Below are 23,560 nucleotides of genomic sequence, written 5' to 3'. Positions count from 1 at the left end.
AGGAAGTCATGAATGCAATCATGACTGCCTGAGCAGCATGGCTCTATCTAGTGGACGGATTGCGCAACTACAGCCGCTGCAGTTTATCAAATAAATTTTATTTATTTTTTATTCTGTGCGCCTTATAATCCGGTGCGCCTTATATATGAAATAAATTATAAAACACATTATTGAGGTTGCACCTTATAGCCCAGTGCGCCTTGTAGTGCAGAAAATACTGTAATCATTGATTGTCAGTAACAGTAACAGTTGTAAGAATCTCCCTCGTCTCAGAGAAATTTCATACATGCTAAAAATCACCAGTAAACTTACCTCAGAGTACAAACACTTGGTTTTTTGCAGAATGGTCAGAAATGAAAACAGAATATGAGATCTTGTGTTTCCAGCGATCAGAAAGTGGGAACCCCGAATAATTGAACAAGCTGTTTTATACCTGTAGTTAATGCCCATCTGACTCCATATGTCACGTCTCCTAAACTAACTAACTAACACCATGCCCGAACTTTTTTGAAAACGCAACTTTTTTGTCGCGTTTACGCCTTCCATCTCCACGACAATGCAGATATCCGAGACGAAAACGCAACTTTTTGAAAATGCTGGCCAAGGTAGATTTTTGAACACGCTGGGTCTCCGTTGTCATTTAGACGGTGTATCTACAACTTTTTACGAAACGCTGACGTCTTGCCTGCGATGTTACTGCAGTGTTACTCTTACGCCAAACGTAACATTTTACATTCAGCCCAAAAGTTCAATTTGGGTCTCATCTGACCAGAGCAGCTTGTTCCACATGTCATCTATGTCTCCCATGTGGCTTCTTGCAAACTCCAAAGGGGCCTTTTTATGGTTTTCCTTCAGAATGGCTTTCTCCTGTCACTCTTCCATAAAGGCCAGATTTATGCAAAGTAGGACTAATAGTTGTCTTATGGACAGATTTTCCCATCTCAGCTGTGTATGTCTGCAGGTCATCCAGCATGATCATGGCCCTCATAGTTGCTTCTCTGCATAGTTTCCTCCTTGTTTGGGCTGAAAGTTCAGAGGGACGGCCAGGTCTTGGTAGGTTTGCAGTGGCTTTATGCTCTCTACATTTTGATATTATTGCTCGCACAGTGCTTCGGGAGATGTTTAAATATTGTGAAATCTTCTTGTATCCCATTCCTGCTTTGAACATTTCTACCACTTTATCTCAGACCTGCCCGGTGTGTTCTTTGGTTTTCATGAAGCTGTTTGTTCTCCAGTGTTCCTTTCATAGACCTCTTAGACCATGACAAAGCAGGTGCATTTAAACTGAGACCAAATGACACATAGGTGCACTCTGTTTGTCATTGTTAGTCGTTAAGGTCTAAATTGGATCATTCAGGAGTCATCAGGAAATTTCTGGAGTCGGTTAGCTGAGCTGAGAGAACAGGGGGCCAATACTTTTGCACGTCCTACTTTTCAGTTTTTTATCTGTAAACACAATATAAAATGTTGAATAAATTTGGTTCCACTTCACGATTGTGTCTCACATGTTGTTGATTCTTGTTGTTTAACGTTGAGATGGAAGTCATTCTCCCAGACGAATGGTGTGCGAATTTTCGCATGTCCCAGTCGTCGCTTCTGTCTGTGGCGGAATTGTTACATCTTTACATAGAGGGGCAGTCTTTTGTCATGCAATCTTCGGTCAGTATGGTCTAAAAAGTTGCTTGTACGCTGTACTATTTAGCTGATGAGGGTAGGCTACGGAAAACAGCAAATGCCTTTGGTCTGTCAAAGCAGAGTGTCTCAAACATTGTTAGGCAGGTGTGTCATATATAACGGTGCACTTGGGACCCTAACCCTAACCCTTGTGGATCTTTTTGAGAGGATGCATGCCCTCCCCAAGTGCTTAGGTGCAGTAGATGGCACACACACATCAATAAAGCAACCAATGGGCACTTCCAAAGATTTCCTAAACAGGAAGGGGACCTTTTCCTTCAATATAAAAGGAACTTGGAATACTTTGAATAGCCTAATCAAACAAAAATCCTCAAAGTTGACATACCCTGATTACTTTATTGATGAAAATGGTGAAGATTTTAATATGAATAATGTAGTAAATAAGTTCAACAATTTTTTTGTGAATGTTGGCCCTAAGTTGGCTGCTGATATTCTTGATAGTGGAATTGCAAAGTCAACTATTGAAAATAATGCCTTTTCATTCTTCCTCTCAGCTACAAATGAGCAGGAAGTGACAAAGATCGTGCAGAAGTGTAAAAGTAAGTCCTCCACCGACTGTCATGACATTAGCATGTCATTGGTCAAAAAAATTATACTAAGAATTGTCAAACCTTTAACTTATATCTATAACTTGTCATTCCAGACTGGCTGTTTTCCAAGCAAAATGAAAATTGCTAAAGTAATTCCACTCTTTAAAAATGAAAACAAACATGCATTTAATAATTACAGACAAATCTCACTTTTGCCTCAATTTTCAAAAATTTTAGAGAAACTTTTCAACTCTCGACTTGAAAAGTTTCTTGAGAAACATCACATAATTTATGAAGGTCAGTATGGTTTTCGAACCAAAAGAACTACATCAATGGTAATAACGGAAGCTATTGAAGATATAACTAATGCACTGGAGCAGAAAAAGTATGCAGTTGGTCTCTTCATTGTTCTGAAAAGGCATTTGATACTATTAACCACGTAATATTACTAAATAAAATGGAAAGATATGGATTTAGGGGGTTGGCTGGGGACTGGTTAAAAAGTTATTTAACAGGGCGGGTACAGTTCGTAAAAATGGGTCAACATTCATCAGATGTACTTGGCGTTGCTTGTGGTGTCCCCCAGGGGTCAGTGTTGGGGCCCAAACTGTTTAATCTGTACATAAATGATATATTTAACACAGCCAAAGTCCTGAAACTCATACTATTTGCAGATGACACAAATATATTTTACAGTAGTGATGATTATTTTGAGCTTTTAAAAACAGTAAACGGAACTAAACACAATAAAATAATGGATGGACACAAATAAATTATCTTTGAATATAAATAAAACCAAGGTAGTGATGTTTGGAAATCGCAACATAATGTCTGAACAAAAAATAAGTATTGATGCCACTCAAATTTAATTTGTAAGTGAAAATACATTTATAGGATTTATAATTGATAGTAAATTGTCATGGAAACCCCATGTCAGACACATCAAAACAAAAATCTCCAAAACCCTCTCAATTATAAATAAAGCAAAACTATACCTTAATGGAAATGCACTCCGTACTTTATACTGCACCTTGGTCCTCCCATACTTTACATATTGTGTTGAATTTTTGGGAAATACTTACCAGAACACAATTAATCCTCTGATCATACTACAGAAAAGAGCAGTGCGGATCATTCACAAGGTTGGCTTTCTTGAACATACTCATAACCTGTTTACGCAGTCAAAGTTGCTAAAATGTCATGATCTTGTACAATATAATACAGCAATAGTTTTATATAAAGCATTCAACAAATTATTACCACCAAACCTCCAACTATTTTTTATAACTCCAGTCAGGGCTCATAACTTGAGAGGTTTTGGATATTTTTCATTGCCGAGAGCTCAAACCACGCATAAACGTTTTTGTGTTTTGTGTGCGGAGTGAAACTATGGAACAATCTGGACTCACAACACAAGAAATGCCAAAGTACTAATCAATTCAAACTGTCATATAAACACCGTCTCTGGTCAAAATATAGAGATGAGGGTCGTTTGAGCTCAAACTGCTGTTCTTTTTGTTAACAAGTGCTCAGTGTTTCTTGATCATCGTTGGTATTTGTTAATTACTGTTGTTGACATTGTCCATTACGATTGTTGGTATATTGTACATTACCATTGTTCGTATATCGTGCCTTCCTTACATTTTTGTGTGGAATTGTAATTGCAATGTGATAATTTCATTGTTGCCCATGGTGACGCCATCATGATGCAATTATTGTGTGGTTATCCTTGAATCTTCGAGGCAGCAGTGAAGCTCAGTGGTTTGATCTCTGAATCAGGAACTGGGGTGGGATTACATAAGTTTTCTTCTTCCCACTCCCTTTCTGGTAGAATTGAATTGTTGAGTTATGATCTTTGCTTATTATTTGCTTATTTAATTATTTTGTTTGTTGTTGTCTTTTGTTTTGTTTTTCCTTGCCTTGCCTGAAATAAATGAATAACTAACTAACTAACTAACTAATGTTCAGGCCACGTGTGACTACAAATATTGTTTCATGGACGTGGTCGTAAAATGGAATGGAAGTGTACACGATGCATGTATGTTTGCCAACAGTGTCATCAATGATGCCCTCAAAAGTGGCAAAATTCCTCCATGTGCAAGACATATAGTGGAAAACGAAGAACCAATCCCAATTTACATTTTGGGCGATCCTGCCTATCCCCTGCTGCCATACCTAATGAAGGACTATACTAAAGAAGTAAGTACACCTCAGGCGCAGTATTTTGGGCTTTCTTTGTGCAGAGCTCATATGTTGATAGAGTGTGCCTTTGGATGACTTAAGGCCCGTTTTGGAGCTTTGAGGAGAGCTATGAACATTAATCTACAGGAAGTGCCTAATGTAATTTATGCATGTTTTGTGCTGCATAATTACTGTGAGGCTACTAAAGACACGCTGGATGACAACTGTGTCGCTGAAGCGGTTCAGCAGGACAAGAACAACCAGCCAACCACAGATGTCAACAGAGACAGCCTGACGAATGAAGGGAAAAGGGTCTTGAGGGTCCTCTCCCACTACCTGCATCCGTAAAAGGGACAATGATTCTGAAAATGACTTGATTAAAGTTGCACACATAGCTGAGTGTAATTATATTCATTTGGTGACAACTCCACTTTCCCCCCGTCGGATTTGTATGTCTTTATGGTCCAGTTCTGTTCTTTTACAGAGCTCCACATACGTTACTTTAACTTTCCACCAGATCAGCAGGATTCTTATAAAGCAGGTGCATAAAAGTTTGCAGCCTGTGTTGTGAGTTTAGTTGCATGCGTAACTCAGTTTAGTTGAGTTGAACTCAGTTTACATGGTGTCATATTAAACACGTCTTCTCAACACTGTTTATTAAACATCAAAAATGCAAAACAATGTGCTTCTCCAAAGTATCAATTACAAAAACAAAGCCTTCTCACTGTAACAAACCAATTTCTATTAATACATTTGTACTCTTTTTTTAAACATTTTTTACAATATAAACAACTTTTTGAACATAAATATTAAAGGTGCCATATTATGTATTTTTAACTTAATGTCATTCAGCTGCCAGATGGCCAACTAGACTGTATTCCAAATATTTTAACCTAAAGTGATCTGTGGTCCCAAATATCAGCTTTTCAAAATCGCTCATCTGAGCTACTCACAAAACGTTTCGTTTCAGGCCTCCGGCTGTAGTATGCTAATGAGGTCCGCTGGTCAACGCCTCCTTCAGTTAAGTCAGTCTGAAGGAGAGCACTAGGCTAACGGGACACTGACTGGCATTAGATTTGTTATCATTATGGTGTTGGGAGGCCTCATCGTGTCGCCATACATGACCCTGAGTCGGACCCAGAAGCGGAGGCTCCTGAAGAAACTGAAGAAACACCGACTGTGTGGCTGCAGCAGGACGTTTCTGAATGGTTAGTACGTGTGACCGTTACTTAGTTGGTTCTGTGTTGTGTTTTGTTTTGTAACCTACATCATCACAGGACCGGAGCATCGTCCAGTAGCTACTTTTTCCTACTCCCGCCTCTTATCGCACAGTAATAATGTCATATCTGTCTTATGTATTTTGTATGTTGTATATATAAGGACATGTTGACTGCTAAAATGTTGCTGTACTTCTATAAGTGACGGTAAAGTCTGATGGTGGTTCTGATAGTTATTACCATCTGGCTAATGTTAGCTTCTGCTCATGGCAAAGTTACTTTATTTTTATATCACTTTGATTTAACCCGTTATGAAGCTGCAAAATGTTTGAGGCAGTCCTCTGTGACAAGACACACGGAGCCAACACTTGCCACCATCACACCAGGTTAATCGTGAATTGATGTAGCCATATTGCAGTGATCCCTTTATCTACTCTATTTTGAAATGTCTTCACCTTCTGTTTATTGTACAGGTGTTCCTGTGGATACTGAACGGATGCCAACAGAAGCAGAAAACATCTGCTGTTTGGAGATACCACAGGTAGCATGCTCACAGCTAAACCTTCATGTCTGAGACAAATACATCGGTAAGTCGTTCTTTGAAAAATGTCACAGAATAAAAACTATAGTTATGTCTTATTTTGTTTTATCAGGGATACCTTCATTAATGCAGTAACACATGACAAATATAGGTACAACAAAGTCTAATATATTGTATTTGCGACACCTTGATTTCTGTCTTATTAATAGACATGTTGAACGTTTTTTGGTATTCACAATCCATTTCTGTTGACATATGCAAGCATTATTTACAAAAAATAAACCCAAAAACAATAATAAGACAATAACAATAATGAGAACACAGGGCCATCCTATAAGGAAATCAACAACAGTTGTAATACTCAGGATTACAAACATAGTGAAATAAATAATTTTGTGTAATTTTTCTGTAGACGGTGCAGATGTCTGGCCTATCGCACCTTGGCTGGTGCTGGGGCTACTTAGGGCACAGAATCCAGGTCGTTATCCCAGCCTGTGTAGTCCTTCACATACGCCGGGAGTTTCCTGAGGACGAAGGCCACAACGCTGGATTTAGACTGAGTCTCGGTTGAACCTGGTCATATAGCTGGCAATGACCTCCTCCTTGACCAGACGCCCATACTGGGCAGACAGATTCTCTGAGACAGAAATGGCCATCATCTCATTTGTGTATGGCATGGGGTCCACCAAGACTTTGTCAAATATGAGGTCCACCATGTCAGCTACAAAACCTGTTCAATAAAACACAAAGATATATCTTTACTTTTATTGATAATGTTTATTTCTTTGTTAAGAAAAATTGTTCAAAATACATCCTAGTACTTGCTACTAATTTATTTATTTGTATGGTTGAGCTGCTGCAGCATCACCTCTTGCAAAGTTTTCCAGTGGTGAATGACTGCAGGCTCAATAAAAGATCTGGAATGCCGGCGAAATTTGCCATATTTGAAAAGCTGCAGATCCATTGCCTTGAACACCTGTTGGAAGGCCATTTTTTTTATATGACGCACGTAACTTAATCAGACATTCTCTACAGTGAGAATAGTTATTTGAATTGAAGGGAATGCAGTTACATATTATTTACCTGTGCAATTTTTACAAAGGAAGCTCCACTGAGGTACACAGCTGCATAAAGATGCAGGTTCCCAGCTGGTGTACTCCCAAGGACAGGCTGGCTATTCCAGTGCTGCGGAACTCGCAATGGGAGCATCTCTGTTCCACAGACAGGAATGTTCCCAGCTTTGTGGTCCTTACATCACATTTCCGGGTGCAGACAGGACACTCAGCAAATAATTTCAGAAGGCAGTTTTCATACATTGTGTGTTAGGGTGGGGGTGCCAGGAAAAGTGATACGGACCATCTGAACAGACTCATCCGCAGAGCGGGCTCAGTGGTTAGGCTGAGCCTGGACTCTGTGGATAAGCTTCTGGAGAGTAGGACCATGTCTAAAGTTAAGGCTATCATGAACACCAGCCACCCCCTGCACACCACCTTCTCCCAGCAGAGAAGCACCTTCAGCGACAGACTGCTGTCACACAGCACCTCCACAGAGAGGCTGAGGTCCTCCTTCGTGCCCCGTGCCATCAGGGGGTACAATGACTCTCTCAGGAGGAGCAGGGGGAGGTGGCAAGTTCAGCACGCGGTTGAATAGATTTAATTTATTTTATACTGTTTATATTTTAATTTAATACTGTTATATTTTTAATTTTATACTGTTTATATTTAAATTTTTTACTGTTTATATTTTAATTTTATACTGTGTATATTTTAGTTGTAGTTTAGTATATAAGTCCTGTTAGTGCTGCATGTGTCTGTTAGTGTAGTGTATGTCTTGTGGTATATCCTGTGATGTCAGCGTTTCTTTTTCTCTTGGTGTTTATCCAGTATTTATTCATTATGTAATGCCTGAGCAGTGGATATGTACAATTTCCTCCGGGATTAATAAAGTATCTATCTATCTATCTACACTATGTATTTTTTGATCTTCTGGGTGGGAGTGGATGATTCCTGCCTATATCAAAGAAAATGAGAACGCAATTAGCAATTAAACAGTTGTCTGTAGTATAAACTTGACTTTAACATGGGTACAACTACTGATGTAAATAACAGCAGCATTACAAAGGCAAATATAGTCAAAAAATTATAGAAGATCTGCAGGACAGGAACTTCATTTTCCATAGAGGCTAAAGTTTTATGAATATAAACCGTACAATAGAAACGTAACGAAATAAGGAGCCAAAACAACATCATATGACATACATGAATCTGTCTCAAAAATGTTTATACTAAACTCTACACTGCACTTACTGTCTTGCTGGAATAGTCTAATACACAACACTATTCTTTTTTACTGAACTACTATCAACACATGTGCACTCACTAACACACACGTTACCACCTGGATCAAGGTCGGCAACAAAAGGGAGGCCACACACAGATATAACAGTCAAAGTAAGTTTTATTTAACTAAAACAAACAAGCAAAAGCAAGTTACTGATGGCATGTGTATGTATGAAGGGTATCAGTCATGTTAGCCGTGCGGGGATGAGTGAATCGTGGTGTAAAGTTGTGTTGTAAGCTACAAACAAACCAAACAAAGTGATCAGGCTGATGAGGCTGCAGCAGGCCCAGCTGAGAGAGAGAATGTGACCAAAAGGGCGGTCCTTAAGAAGTCCTGCAGGCCCAACCCAGAATGGCAGGCACTAACAGGCACTCCCTCTCAGCTCTGCCTACCAGCCAACTCCTAATAGCTGCAAGAAAGACAGACCAGTGAGAGACAGACAAGCAGACTACACAAGGTCGTGATACACAACAACATAACGGGTAACAAAATCTTTACGGGAAGCAGTTGCCTGAACACCTGTAGACAACAATATTTAGAAAATTAGTATATTTAACCTATTTTATTAAAACATTGTATGGAATATGACTTGTACATACCTTTACTTCTATAGTGGAACTGCAGAGTCCTGAAGGATAGCTGTGTACCAACAGTATGAGTGTCCACTGGGTCAGTTTGGCGCGCCACGTCCCTTGATGCTGTTGGCTGAATGGATCCACAAGTAAGAGAGACAATAATTTCAGGACACCAATGTTCTGATTTTGGATAAAGAGGACAGACCTATGTGCGTTGTCGCTATTACGCCGAACAAACAATTGACTCCAACATGTGCGCGCACACACACAATACGAAACAAAGCACAACTCCCTACTTAGCCTAGCATAAGTTGACTTTATTTATGCTGAAAAGATAATAGGAAAGAAAATATGAGACCTACTTACCTGTGTTGTAGCTAGATACTGTAGGTCCAGCACGCAGACACGTGTTGGAGCATGCGCGCACACGTGCAATACACAAACGCGAAAAAAGCGGTCTACGTAGGCTAGCATAGCATAACTTCATTAATGCTAACAAACAATAAGAAAATATGAGACCAACTTATGTGCATTTTAGCTTTATACTGTAGGTCCAACGCGCACAAATTTGTTGAGCGTGCACGCACAGACGCAATATGCAAACGCGAAACAAAGGAGACCTACCTACATAGCCCAGCATAACATGACTTCATTAAAGCCAACCAACAACATGAAAAAAAAAAAGTGAGCCCAACTGATGTACGTTATAGCTAGATACTGTAGGTCCAACACACGTGTTGGAGCGTGCGCGCACACACGCAATACGCAAATGCGAAACAAAGCAGTATTACCTAATTAGCCAAATAGAACTTGATCACTCATGCTAACAGACAACTGCAAAAAAGATCAACTTGGTTAGACTTACCTGTAACCAGGGTGCAGTTCCTTGGTCCGGTATGGTTAGGATTGATACTCTAATGAGGATCAGTCTCAAGGCAAAGCCAGTTCTTTACTGACCCTCATTGCGAAAACAGGCTACAGTGAAGTGGTTCTCACACACAAACAAACATACAGGTGATGTAGCCGGCACATTGCCATTAAAAATGAAATGCAACCACGGTTTCTTCTATTCTTCTTTGGATGGGATGAAAAATAAACACTGGTGTTGATTTGTACAATCAACAACTGAGCAACTATCATGTCTCCCTCTGACGGACGCCACTTCAACAGACTGCTACCTCACGTCGGAGACAAAGAACTCCTTCTTGGGGATGGCCACACCCTTGGGCATGTCAACCAATCAATATCATCAATTACTCTGTCCAATTGCACAGAGCCTCTTGGTTGACGTCAAGAAAGGGCATTCTAGCAAATGACTTCCTAAAACTACAAATATCTATTGATGCAGGAAGCGTTTTGTTTACCAGATTCTAGGAGTTGATTGGGTTAGGGAGGACTACTATGCATATGTAGAGACGTGAAAAAGTGTGATTTTCATAATAGGGCCCCTTTAACAAAAAACTTAAAGCCCTGCCTTATCAGCCTACTACTCATCTTGGAAGAGAGCTTCTGTATAGGAAAACCCAGTGAGGCCTGTGTTTTCCAGTGGTGTGCTGGACCGAGGCACATACTGTGTGCTGCTGTGGGCTCCGCTAATGGCAGAGGCGTGTGAGAAGGACTGACAGGCCTGGCTTGGGTGGACAGATTGGAGCGGCGACGGATATGACATGTGCCCTCTTTCCTGGTAAGGCATGTAGTGTAGTGGCTGAGGCGGAGGAGGTGGAGGACTCAGCATAACTTGCTTTAACACAGCAAACCCTTCAGCAACTGATGTACTGAGCACATTTAGTGTTTTTGCAAGTGTGTCAAAGCTTTCCGCTGACCGTCTTTCTGATGCCTCAAACACCTCCAAAAATCTTTTCTGTACCTGTCGATCCTCCTCCATTGATTGGAGCGACTAGGCCTAAGCTGACAGCTTCCTCTTCAGACGCTCAGAATGCCCATAGCCATTCAGCTTGGCCTTGATAAGAGATTTGTAGGTCGTTAATTTAAAACAATGGTATCATATTTTGTGCTCTTCCATATGGTATCATGACAAAGAATCAGCAATTTGATTCGTGCTAAACCAAACAGCAAACATTTAGAATAATTCAATGAATATATATTCCAGCTGTGCGTCTCTGCACTGTTGCCCTGCATGTGTCACACTGCTCTTCGCATCTGTGTCAGCATTCAGGGCCTCCATGGTGGACGAGTCGGAAGTGGCCGAGGATGTGGACGATGAGGGAACAGGAATGTTTTCAACCAAGTCAGCGGTTTCCATCCCAAATGGCAGGGTTGTGGTGGTGGGAGAACCGCCCCATATCTCCTCGCATAGCTCGAAGTACAAAAGAACAAACCTTCCAGACCCGCTCCTACGTTCTTTGTCGATGGCCTGGTGATATTTACCCCAAATCGTCTTAATTTTCAATGCGAGTATAACACGGGTTAACGCCCCCCCTCCATGTGGAAAGTCAGTTGTTGCCTCTGCGGGACATATCTCCAAGTAAATTTCCATTATGTCAGCATAGTTTGTTTGACACGACTCCCAGTCCACATTTTCTGCAGTCTTGCTGACTTTGTATTCTAAAATTGTGTGTAGGAGCAATTCCACTTGTCAGTCCAAACAAACGTTCCTGGCGCCACCTTTTAATTTCTAACGGAAGTGACAACAAAACACGGAGGATTCTTATTGGATAAAATTTGACCCAATACTGCCACTACATGGTTTGGCATGCTTATAGCAGTCTTCAAAAATGCATGTATGCGTTTACGTGTGCACGGAGATCTTTTGAAAACGCTGCCGTGTTGACGCAAATCGTTTTCGATGTGGGGTGAAAAAAGTTGCATTTTCAAAACGTTCCTGCACCATGTGGACGGGGCCTAAGATTGGCTATGTAAATATGTACAAAACGGCTCCTGTGAAAGTTCATAAGTGAATTTCCTCTTGGAAGGCAGAACCAACCATGGGGTGCTAGACAATACATCTGCATCCTGTTGTCAGCAACTATAACCATGCATACAAAGGTGAACATGCTAAAGATTTGTATAAAGCATATATTGGGTGTTGTTTTATTACATGAACACATACTCTACGTACCTCTACTTACCAAATTAATTGGTTCTGGAAGAAATTTCTTAAGTAGAAAATTTTGTAAGTAGAGACGCGTTTTCCATGCAAATGCCCTAATCCGTCCCAAGCCCCCCAAAATTCAGACATAAATGTTTTATAAAGCATAAAAATGCATCAAAACATTGAATAAATACATGTTACAATTAGATTATCAAACAATAAATGAGAGTTGTGCATAATGTAAAAAACGAAGAATCAAGTAAGGAATAAAAATGATGGTCATTTACCTTTTAACTGCTGTCCTCATTGTTTTTTGCCCTCTTTGATTCATGTTCTCTCTCAGAAGGAAGTGGTTTTTGCCTGAGATTTTGTAAAGAACTGATCCAAGGCGTTTGCTTTTCTCTGCTTTTAACAATCCTTCGAAAATGTCCAAGGCAAACATTATCAAAGTGAGGGATTGCCTGACTAGTGAACACTTTTTCTGGGTGATTCTTTTCAACAAATTCCGAAACTTCATGGAATTTTCCTAGAATGTCTTTGATTCGGGCTGATGGAATCATGACTGCCTCCTCCTCCTTGTCCTGTTTGAACTCCTCCTGCACTGTCGTGCATTGCATCGCCTCCAAATCTTTTAGCTCCGTTGTTGAAAGCTCCTCGTCATGCTCCTGAATCAACTCATTGATGTCCTCTTCATTAACCTCAAGACCCATGGCCTTCCCCGGCGAAATAATTTCCTCAACTTCAGGCTCAACTTCACCCTCCAACTCGAACCCCTACATATTCCGTGGGGCAACACCATCGGGCCACAGTTTTCTCTAAGCTGCATTAAGGTTATGCCTGGTCACCTCCTGCCAAGCCAAGTCGATCGAGAACGAGAAGGCACTTGAAGGGGAGTTCGTTCTCCTCTAGATACCTCTTAACAGCAGGGCCAAAAAACAAATTGACCCCCGCAACAAAAAATTGACGGGTGACCCAGGCCTTGGTATTGGCCCTCCATAGTACCTGAAGTCTTTCTTTTGATATTTTGTGAGCCTTGAATGATCTGGGCTTTTCGGAGTGGTAAACCAGCAGGGGCTTGATTTGCAATCCCCACTCACATTGGCACAAAGGGCAAGTGTAAGGAAGTCCTTCATGGGCTTGTGGCCTGGCAATTTCCTCTCTTCTGCAGTGATGAAGGTACGGCGAGGCATCATCCAAAAAAAGCCCATTTTGTCACAATTAAAAATTTGCTGTGCAACCTAGCCTTCATCGATCACTAATTGTTTGAATTTTTGCACAAATTCGTCGGCCGCTTTGCGGTCAGCGTTACTTTCCTACCAATCCGAACAACAGAGAGAATTCCAGTCCTCCTTTTGTACTTCTCAAACCACTCACACGATGCCTTAAACTCCGGGTGTTCTTTCGCCGACGTTCCCTCGCCTGAAGCTTCCTTCTGTCAGGCCCGAGACAGAAGCGGAGACTAGGTGCATCTGAACTAAAGTCTTTATTCCAGCAAAGGCACACAAGGGAAGCACGGGAAAGACCGATGCACGAGTCCAAGGAAACAGAGCGGGACGAGCGGCGTGTAGACACGGGGGAATACGGACAGGACTTACGGGAAACAGGCAGGCAGGCAGAGGTACAAGTCCGAGAGGCAGAGTTCGTGGTCGGGGACAAAGCAGAGTTCTAATACGGGTCCAGGCAGGCAGGTCGGGGTCCAAAGACAATCCGGGGTCAAGGTAGGAGTCAGGATGAACTGGCGACAAAAAAGGCATCAACACAGAGGATCTGACACTGGGTCCGTGTTCAAGCTGGGTCTTTATAGTCCGTGATTAGGGGTAAAACGGTGGCAGGTGTGTCTGTGATGATTGGACGCAGGTGTGGGATCTGCGCCGCAGGAAACCAGCGCGAGGCTGGGGGCGGACCCCGAGCCGGTTCGTGACACCTTCACGAGTTCATTAAAAATGAGAGTTGCCTTTTAGCAAATTATGGCCTCGGTCACTTTGTCAATAGCCATCTCTTCCTCCTTTATCCACACAAGTAACAACCTCTCCATCTCATTGTTCACTGCCGACCTCCTCTTCGAAATTATTGCGAGGCCTTTGGAAGGAGTTATAGCGTTTAGCGCTTCCTTTTGTTTTGGCAACGTGGCGATGGTAGATGCATTACAGCCATATTCTTTGGCAAGATCAACCAAACGCATCCCTTTTTCATGCTTTTCTATTATCTCTTGCTTTATTTGTGTAGCCAGAGGCTATTTCCCTCCCTGTCACTGTTTGGCACTGTGCCAGCCTTTTACGCACAGCTGTGGCGCACTGATGGGGGGGGCGGTGCTACGCACACGGTTATATTCAGGTGCGTGCGGTCGCGCCCGCTCTCTCCTGCTCTTCATGCGCTCCCGTGGTGGCTGTGGCTCAGCGTGGCCGCAAATTGTTTGGCGTGGCATCGGCAGCTCAGTTTCCCCAGACGGCTTCCCATTTGGGTGGTGTGAACCCGTTGTGTGGTCGCCATCTAGGTACCCAACCATCTCGCCCAGGTAAGCACCCTGCCATCTTTCCCTCCTGTGGGTGCGTAATGCGCACTGTGGTGACACAATCTCCACCTGTTCCAGTGTGGCTGGCTGTCAGGGGCCGAGGGAGAGGGGCTGACCTGTGTGGAGCTCTGCTCAGTGCGTCTGTCTACCTGCCCGCTCTGGTATGTTAGTTTGCGCTTTGTCCGCCTTTGTTTGCTGTGTTTCCACGCACCAGCTCATTAACATCTCTGTGTAAATCCCAGGCTGTGTACCCCAGGCGTGTTTGAGACGCACATCCTCCCGTTGCGGCGCTCTGGCTATTACAGGACACCATGGACCACTACTCCTTGGGCCACGCTGCTACCCTGGCTCTTCTCATTAGCCCTGGCCCTTTTATAATGGCTTAGTCTTGGCCCTTTTAGATAGATAGATAGATAGATAGATAGATAGATAGATAGATAGATAGATAGATAGATAGATAGATAGATAGATAGATAGATAGATAGATAGATAGATAGATAGATAGATAGATAGATAGATAGATAGATACTTTATTAATCCCGGAGGAAATTGCATATATCCACTGCTCAGGCATTACTTAACAAATAATACTGGATAAACACCAGGAGAAAAGGAAACACTGACATCACAGGACATACCACAAGACATACATTACACTAACAGACAGGCACATGCAGCACTAACAGGACTTATATACTAAACTATAACTAAAAATATAAACAGTATAAAATTTAAAAATATTACAGTATTAAAATATAAACAGTATAAAATAAAATCTAAACAGTATAAAATTGAATTAAAATATAAAAACAGTATAAAAAATAAATAAATAAATTTTATATATATATATATACAACAGTATAAAATTAAATTTAAATTAAATTAAATCCATTTTCAACCCCGTGCTGACCTCGCCACCTCCCCCCCGCTCCTCCTGAGAGAGTCATTGTACCCCCTGATGGCACGGGGCACGAAGGAGGACCTCAGCCTCTCTGTGGAGGCGCTGTGTGACAGCAGTCTGCCGCTGAAGGTGCTTCTCTGCTGGGAGAAGGTGGTGTGTAGGGGGTGCCTGGTGTTGTTCATGATGGCCTTAATTTTAGACATGGTCCTGCTCTCCAGAAGCATATCCACAGAGTCCAGGCTCAGCCCGACCACTGAGCCCGCTCTGCGGATGAGTCTGTTCAGACGGTCCATATCTCTTTTCCTGGCCCCCCCACCCCAACACACAATGGCGTATGACAGCACACTGGAGACTACGGACTGATAGAACATGAAAAGGAGCTTAGGACAGATGTTGAAGGAGGCCAGCCTCCTTAGGAAGTACATCCTGCTCTGCCCCTTCTTGTACACACAGTTGGAGTTGAGTGACCAGTCCAGTCTGCTGTCTAGCTGCAGTCCCAGGTACTTATAGTTTTTTACCACCTCCACCTCACTGCCATTGATGATCACCGGCTGTGGAGAGGGAGGTGCCCGCCGGAAATCCAGAACCATCTCCTTTGTCTTGGAGACGTTGAGCTGGAGCTGGTTCTGTTGGCACCACTCCACGAAGTCAGCCACCAATGCCCTGTACCCCCCCTCATCACCCTCCCGGATACATGCCACTATCGCGGTGTCATCGGAGTACTTCTGTATGTGGCATGTATCTGAGTTGTGCTTGAAGTCTGATGTGTAGAGGGTGAAGAGAATGGGGGATAGAACGGTACCCTGTGGCGCCCCCGTGGCGCTGGTCACCATAGAAGACAAGCAGTCCCCCATACGGACGTACTGGGGTCTGTCCGTTAGGTAGTCCGTAATCCAGCTCACGAGGTAGGGGTCCACAGCCATGGAGGTCAGTTTATCCTGCAGGAGCTGGGGCTGGATGGTGTTGAAGGCACTCGAAAAGTCGAAGAAGAGCACTCTGACGGCACAGCCCCCGGCGTCCAGGTAGGAGAGTGTGCGGTGGAGGAGGTACATGACAGCATCGTCAACCCCAACCTTGGCCTGATAGGCAAACTGGAGAGGGTCCATAGCACCCTGCACCTGTGGACGCATGAGCTCCAGGACCAGTCGCTCTAGGGTCTTCATTACGTGGGAGGTAAGAGCGACCGGTCGGTGGTCGTTGAGCTCAGTAGGGCGTCCTTTCTTGGGTACAGGGACAATGCAGGAGGTCTTCCACAGTGACGGGACCCTCCCCAGCCGCAGACTGAGGTTGAACAATTGTTGCAGGGGGTCCCCTAGTTCCGAAGCACAGGCTCGGAGGAGTCTTGGGGAGACCTTATCTGGTCCAGCCGCCTTGTAGGGACGGAGCCTCCTCAGCGTTGTCGTCACCAGGTCTGCAGTGATGATGGTCTCGGTCGTGGTGGGAGCAGGAGGTTGTGGCGAGGTTGGAAGTCCAGTGGTTGAGGTGGGGCCGTTGAGCTTCGCAGTTCTTGGAGTGAGCTTCGGAGAAGTGGCAGGGGTGGAAGGAGAGGAAGCACAGGAGGAGGGAGCATCAGTGGAGCGGTCTGTAGGGCCAGGAGAGGCCTGTAGGCCAGGAGAGGCCTGGGACGAGGAGCTGGGAGTGGTGGGGGAGCTGAACCGATTGAAAAAGCTGTTAAGTTCATTCGCTCGTTCAATATTCCCCTCCACAGTGCTGCGCCCTTTCCCGTGTCCGGTGATGGTTCTCATCCCATTCCAGACCTCCCGCACTTGGTTGCGCCCCAGCTGCTTCTCCAGCTTCCTCCTGTACGCCTCCTTGGCCTCCCTCAGGCAGAGTCTCACTTCCTTCTGGGCCTTCCTCATCTCCTCCTCGTTCTTGCTCCTGAACGCCCGCTTCTTCCTGTTCAGGACAGCCTTGACTTCCTTGGTTACCCATGGTTTGTTGTTGGGGTAACACCTGATTGTCCTGACAGGGGCCACGGTGTCCACACAGAAGTTTATGTAGTCTGTAAAACACTGAGCTGCCCCCTCAATGTCTTCCCCATGTGAGCCCACAATAACATCCCAATCGGTGATCTGGAAGCAGTTCCTCAGCATCTCCTCTGTTTCCGGGGACCACCTCCTGACCTGTCGTGTTGTTGCTGGCAGCCGTTTCACCAGCGGGATGTAGGTGGGCTGTAGGTACACTAGGTTGTGGTCTGATTTACCTAGTGGAGGGAGGGGGGTGGCGGTGTATGCCTCCTTAGCATTAGCGTAGAACAGATCGATGGTTCTGTTCTTCCGTGTGGGACAGTCAGACTGTTTTTATTTTATTTATTTAGACTGGTTTTATTTCATACTGGCCCTCTTAACCATTTTGTTTGAATTACGGCACATTTGATTTTGGATTATTTGGCTCTTTGATTTTCCTTTTGTTGTTCTTCATTTGGTTCTTTATTTTGGTTCTGTTCTTATTTTGGTTAATTCATTCTCAGTTTAATTATGTCATATTTGGTTCCTATGTTCCGCTAATTTTGTTTATTTCGGTCAGTGAGCAGAGAGCGGACTGAGTCCTAGTCGGCGGCTTATCGCCCTGATTCTAAGGTGTGGTTGGTTCACAGGCAGCTTTAGGGCCTGCATGGTCGCCCATGCCCAGTGAACACCACTTTATATTTTAAGTCCGTTTCTTTATCTCTGACCATTCAACTTTCAGTTAATTATACTTTGATTGTATTTTGACATTTTCTACAGTTACATTTTGTTATTTACCATTAGTTTGTTGAATTAGTTTGTACATTTAAATTATGTAAATCATTATTTAGTCCACACCAGTTTGTGCTGTTCTGTTGTGTTAATTGTTTCTCCTTTTCTGTTAGGTGCTGTGGGCTGACAGCGGCAGTTTTATCCTTGGTGGTGGCGCGTTCTTCACGATCCCTTTTTTTTTTGGTTTGAGTGTGTGCAGTGTCACTGGGTGATTCGTTTGATTTTGGTTGTCCCTGCCGCTTGGTAGGCCTGGAGCCCCAGCCCTTATTTCCTTTTGACCCCAGTGCTCACCCTATAGTACGGCATAACTGGTGTGTGCCACGTATTGTATTATTTTAATTCTTTTGTTAATAAAAATTTGTTTGTTTTAATGGAAAACAGTCTCGCGCCAGTGGTATAACGGACCTGTGTGATCAATCTGAGTTTAGGATTTCCTGGGGTGCAATTCCCCAGGTGGCGTTGTCGACACATCGATTCAGGTATTCCTCACCACCCCATACTCCGCTCACGCCACATTTGTATTGTAAAAAAACTTTTCCTCTTCTTTTCTGTTCCTCCATCACTTTCTTGGGGTCCATAGTGAATACTCTAAAAGTTAATATATTTACGGAAAACTATCAGAACACCTCATGTGTCGAGGGCCGAATGACGAGGACGCTGCAGTGACACCTATCTAGCTACACCTAGAGGTCCCTCTTAGCCAATGGGATGCCAGAAAGATGGTAGGTAATAGCCAATAGCAGAGCAGCTATAAAAATGTTGCGTTCAGGAAACTTTGGGAGCTGCAAGTAGCAGCCCAGACTGTATTTTTACCTTTCGTATCCTGAACTTTCTTTTATAACAATAGGCAATATTTTCCTGTTGAGGTGTTTCGTAACTTTAAAATTTTACATGAAGACACGTTTGTAAGTAGAGGTACCACTGTATATTCCTTCACAGTGTATGTATTTAATGTAGTTCAAAAGGAGACTGACAATTCAGTTCACCCTGAAGTTACTTACCCAGTTCAAATCTCATCCTGTAGTTATTTTGCAAAAGGATAATGTTGACTTTATGTTCTTCAAAATGTTTTTTAATTTAAATTCAATTCTTTAAAAATAGTATGTATTAAAATACAAAATCCAATTATGAATTAACCTAATATTCTGCACGTTTTGATGGTAGGAGAAAACCAGAGCACCTGGGGAAAACCTACGCGAACACAACACCTACAGAACATACAAACTCCAACCAGAAAGGCCCACTTGAGTTGAAAATCGAGGCCATGACCTTGTTGCAGTGAGGAAGCAGTACTAACCACCGTGCCTCTGTGTTGCTCTATTACACCATAATTGAAGGGCAATGATATCAATCTGATTTCAATGTGTGGACCAGAGTTGTGGCCTTAAGTTGCATTTTGTCTACATGGGAATGGTACGTTCAGTTTCTGGTCTGGAGATCAACTTGTGTCTTGAGTAACCAGAGTGGCAAAATGCAACCGTTGAAAACTTTTAGTCATCAAGCTGGAGTAGCATGGCTACGCCACGCTTGATCCAGTGCTGTGTTGGCTTATTTGTGGGCAAAAGCAAGGGAATTACAAAATTGGTGGAGTGGCCGGTGGTGGACAGGGTACCTTTCCTCTCACTGGTCTTGTACAGAGGGCAAACATATTTGTCTGAAGGAATTTCCTGGCCTTTATTTTGAGCTGACGGGAGACAGAAGAAAAGAAACAACGAAAATGAGAAAATAACTGAAAATTAAGATGAAATAACTAGAAAACATTTTAATAGTATTGAAAAAGGTACACAGAAACTTAAATGGTAATACGTACCAGGTTTTATCCAGATGATTGGCATCTTGCTGAAAAGCTCTTTGGCACGTTGCTCAATAAGAACTCCACTAATATGAAAGAAAGACATAACATTTTAAGTACATAAAGTCTCTTTGGATAATATAATTATGATGTTACATGTTTTGTTGAAAATATATCACTAATTTACCTTTCTCTGTCCCATCGAGCTCCTTCCACAAACAAACCATTGACATAGACACCATCCTCGGGTGCTGTGTCAGACTCATCCACAGAAAGAACCTGTAAGTAAAAATCATAAAAACAAAACCACTGATCAGAATGCCTTTTAGAGTAAAAAAATAGTTTAACTGGGTTGGGAAGGATTAGAGTATGTGTCTTTTAACCTCAAAATCCAAGCCAAGAAGATCAATGGCGATTTGATATTTCCGAGCAAAATTCTGTACAGCTCCAGTTAAGAAGGCCTGGGTGAAGTAGAAACCAGACAGCCAGAACACATTTGGTTTGCCTTTGTCATACCAATCCTACAGGAAAAAGTAATTGTTAGATTATAAGAGTTAACAATGTCTTATTGTATTAATGTTAATCTGCTTGGTCAAATTACTCCACCTGCAGAAACTGAAGCCTGGTAAGAAGGTCTGTAATATAGCTGCCCAAAGGTTTGAGACTTGGGTAAGAGCGTTTGGCCCATGCCTCTGGGACCTTGCCCACACTTAAAGAACCTGCAATGCCCTCAAGTTCTCCATCCATAACAACTAAACCCTGGATGGCCTTCAACAGCTTCTTTAAAGTCTCACGGATAACAGTACACAGCCTGAGAAACAGTAAAAGCAGTACAGTCATATAAACAGGTCATGATGTGCTCTCTGTGTTATCATTTTGTATTGATATTTGTCCTTACGTATTGTAGCGCTCCATCTCTTGAACAAGCACAGTATTCATGCTCTCATTATACTGCACTGGGTACTTTGACAGAGCTGCATTTGTGTCAAAATTATCTGGAAGCTGGACAAAAAATAAACAAGGAAAAAGCAAAGTTAGAACATGCAGCAAAACCTATGGAGCTTAATAATTAATGTAATGCTAAAAGAAACTGACACTTTTACAAAAGGATACACCTGAAGTTCATTCCAAAAAAGTTAAAATTTTAAAAAGTGTTGTGTGTCTAAAACTTTTCTATCCAAGCCTCTGCTGTTAGAGTCTGTTATTATTTGAAACAATAACACAAGTTAGCATCAAGGCTCACCTTGACAATGTTATTTAGATGTGGCACAGCTAAATGTGGTTGTACACGTTAATCTGCTGAATTATAATGCGGAAACGGTTTACAGGTGTAACAACTATTGAACAAAGTTTAACTTTGATCTTAAAAATTATGCTGGATAAAATTATGCTAATAATATTTAATTATTATCAGAACATTATGATATTTACACTTTTACACAACGGCCATTTCACTTATAAACAAATAAAGTCATACCTGCTTTAAGATGTTCTTCACAATTTCAAGGAGGGCTCCATCGGCCCCAGAGCTTTGTCCTCCTTGAGTTTGTCTACCTTGGGTGAGTAGCAAAGAATCAAACAGCAACTTTGTCTGCTGAAGATCCTTGGAAATGTCAACATTTTCATGCATTCCAAACACTTCAGGATGCTGGTTCAGTGGAAGTTCCTAGAACACAAACTCCAAATCAGCCACACCAGATTGTCAACATATTGAGAAAATTATATGGCCTTTATATGCTTTATTTTCAAATAGTTTTACCTTAATGAAAGCAATGAGGTCTTTATAATTTGACTCAGTTGGGACATAGTAATCACCGCTGGGTGAGAATGAGTAGCATTGTGTCTCAATGGTGTTCTTGTTGTAAAAATCAGCCAACATGGTCAAAAGAAGCCGCCTGTCCCAGTCATCTGTCACACGACCACCATAGTTGCACTCACCAGTCAAGTAGGAGATGGCATCGAATGGAACCTTTTCATATTCATTGACAAACAGCTAAAAAAAACAACAACAACAACAACACACAAATAAAGTTGATGTGACTTTTTTTTTTACTATTATTGCACAGAAAGCAACATAGAAATGCATACCTGTAGCTGCTTGATGCTTATATGAAGGTCAGACTGATTGAAGCCATAAGGAATGTTCCAGCCTATTGGACCAAACATCTTCCTCTCTTGAACCAGAGCATGAAAGAAACACAATCCAAACAAGAGCTTCTCCCAAATCTAAAGGAGAAAAACATGAGTCAGAACCATTTCAATTTTTGTTACATAAGCTGCAGAACTTTAAATTTCCCATCACATACAGTGTCTACATGAACTCCTTCCACAACTTACATTCTCCTTCTTTGGACAACCGCTGTAGAAATTTTGGTCAGAAATAGGATCTGTCAAATAAGACTGCAGTAGGTTCTGTCTGAGTCCGGTAGGAGGCTCATTTGTCATTTTTACACCATTCTGCAGTATGGACACTGGAAACTGAAATCAGAAAGAATGTTGTTCAGTTATGAGGGACAGAAGAAAGCTCAGCCTTGTTGCTATAATTACTTTGCATACTAGTGCTGATCAAAATGTATTTGCCTTGGCTGAAGGATAACTTGTTAGCCAAAGTCGGAATCCAGGTCTGAGATTTTTGTTGTTGGGGAGGCTGTCACAGATATCCTCAAGGGTGTTCATCCAAGAAATGGCCAGGTGGCAATTTTGTAAGCATACCCATGTACCACCGGTAATGGCTTGTGTAATCATTGTTTCAGCCATGGGTCCCTGCCCTTGACCCAGGGAAATGGATTGGAATCTGTTACCAACCATCTGCTTGGATTTGGCAAATTTGAGCAAGCCTGTGGAGGAGTAGTGTTATTGAGAAGGATTATTTAGATTTAGAATATTTTTAAACATTAGAAACGACTGCTGTCATTTGAAGGACTTACTAGCCATGGGATCTGCTCCTGGAGACAACATAAACACTAGTGGGGAAGATGGGGTGGAGTCCAAGTAACTCTTACTCAGATCAAAGGGAGGAGGCTGTACAAATGGCTTCCCCATGTTTTGGGTAACAAATTTAATCACAGCTGGCGTCATCTTATCTGGTCTGAGACATCGCAAAACTATCAACTTCTGCAGATCATTGAGTTGTTCATTCCAGGAATCAGGCAGGGGGGCATTCCATGGCTCTTTGTTGTCATAAACAGACTTGAAGCAACTTGCATCTTTGATGAATGCCTCCCTAGAGAGTAAATATCAGTCAAAAATGTTTTAATGACAAACAAGACACTCTATGGGAAGCTATTTGCATTCGTTTGTCTCTGTGTGTTGCTTTTTACTTTAATCCTTGTAACCCAGGCAGATCACTGGCTCGACAGATCTCATCCCAGTTCTTGTCTTGTAGCCAACTGTTATCGGGATTGGGGATCATGTTCTGCAGACCCACTCCTCCGGTTAGCAAGAACATAAAGTCACAGTACTCAATTACCTTCTTTGATCTAAATG

At 42.4% G+C, this 23,560-nt stretch overlaps 2 protein-coding genes across 2 annotated transcripts in view; both read right to left on the bottom strand.

The window, feature by feature from the left end:
* Nucleotides 1–10,310, bottom strand: part of LOC137592200 (dynein axonemal heavy chain 12-like) — a 54,527-nt gene extending 44,217 nt beyond the window's left edge. Inside the window, exons 1-5 of the mRNA XM_068310217.1 lie at nt 10,263–10,310; nt 9,104–9,209; nt 6,738–6,885; nt 6,634–6,688; nt 4,599–4,742 (exon numbers count right to left, since the gene is read on the bottom strand). Of these exons, the coding sequence (XP_068166318.1) occupies nt 4,599–4,742; nt 6,634–6,688; nt 6,738–6,885; nt 9,104–9,209; nt 10,263–10,310 (501 nt within the window). The remainder of the gene's footprint in view (nt 1–4,598; nt 4,743–6,633; nt 6,689–6,737; nt 6,886–9,103; nt 9,210–10,262) is intronic.
* Nucleotides 10,311–19,591: 9,281 nt separating this feature from the next.
* Nucleotides 19,592–23,560, bottom strand: part of LOC137592139 (dynein axonemal heavy chain 12-like) — a 32,708-nt gene continuing 28,739 nt past the window's right edge. The window contains exons 56-68 of the mRNA XM_068310093.1: nt 23,395–23,553; nt 23,002–23,297; nt 22,655–22,911; nt 22,412–22,552; nt 22,163–22,300; nt 21,834–22,067; nt 21,552–21,740; nt 20,973–21,076; nt 20,681–20,885; nt 20,458–20,595; nt 20,262–20,353; nt 20,093–20,160; nt 19,592–19,966 (exon numbers count right to left, since the gene is read on the bottom strand). Coding sequence (XP_068166194.1) covers nt 19,773–19,966; nt 20,093–20,160; nt 20,262–20,353; nt 20,458–20,595; nt 20,681–20,885; nt 20,973–21,076; nt 21,552–21,740; nt 21,834–22,067; nt 22,163–22,300; nt 22,412–22,552; nt 22,655–22,911; nt 23,002–23,297; nt 23,395–23,553 — 2,215 coding nt within the window. The 3' untranslated portion in view covers nt 19,592–19,772. The remainder of the gene's footprint in view (nt 19,967–20,092; nt 20,161–20,261; nt 20,354–20,457; nt 20,596–20,680; nt 20,886–20,972; nt 21,077–21,551; nt 21,741–21,833; nt 22,068–22,162; nt 22,301–22,411; nt 22,553–22,654; nt 22,912–23,001; nt 23,298–23,394; nt 23,554–23,560) is intronic.

This window comes from Antennarius striatus, chromosome 1 (genome assembly GCF_040054535.1).
Source record: "Antennarius striatus isolate MH-2024 chromosome 1, ASM4005453v1, whole genome shotgun sequence".
Classification (NCBI taxonomy): domain Eukaryota; kingdom Metazoa; phylum Chordata; class Actinopteri; order Lophiiformes; family Antennariidae; genus Antennarius; species Antennarius striatus.
This window is presented reverse-complemented; position numbering and strand designations above follow the sequence as displayed.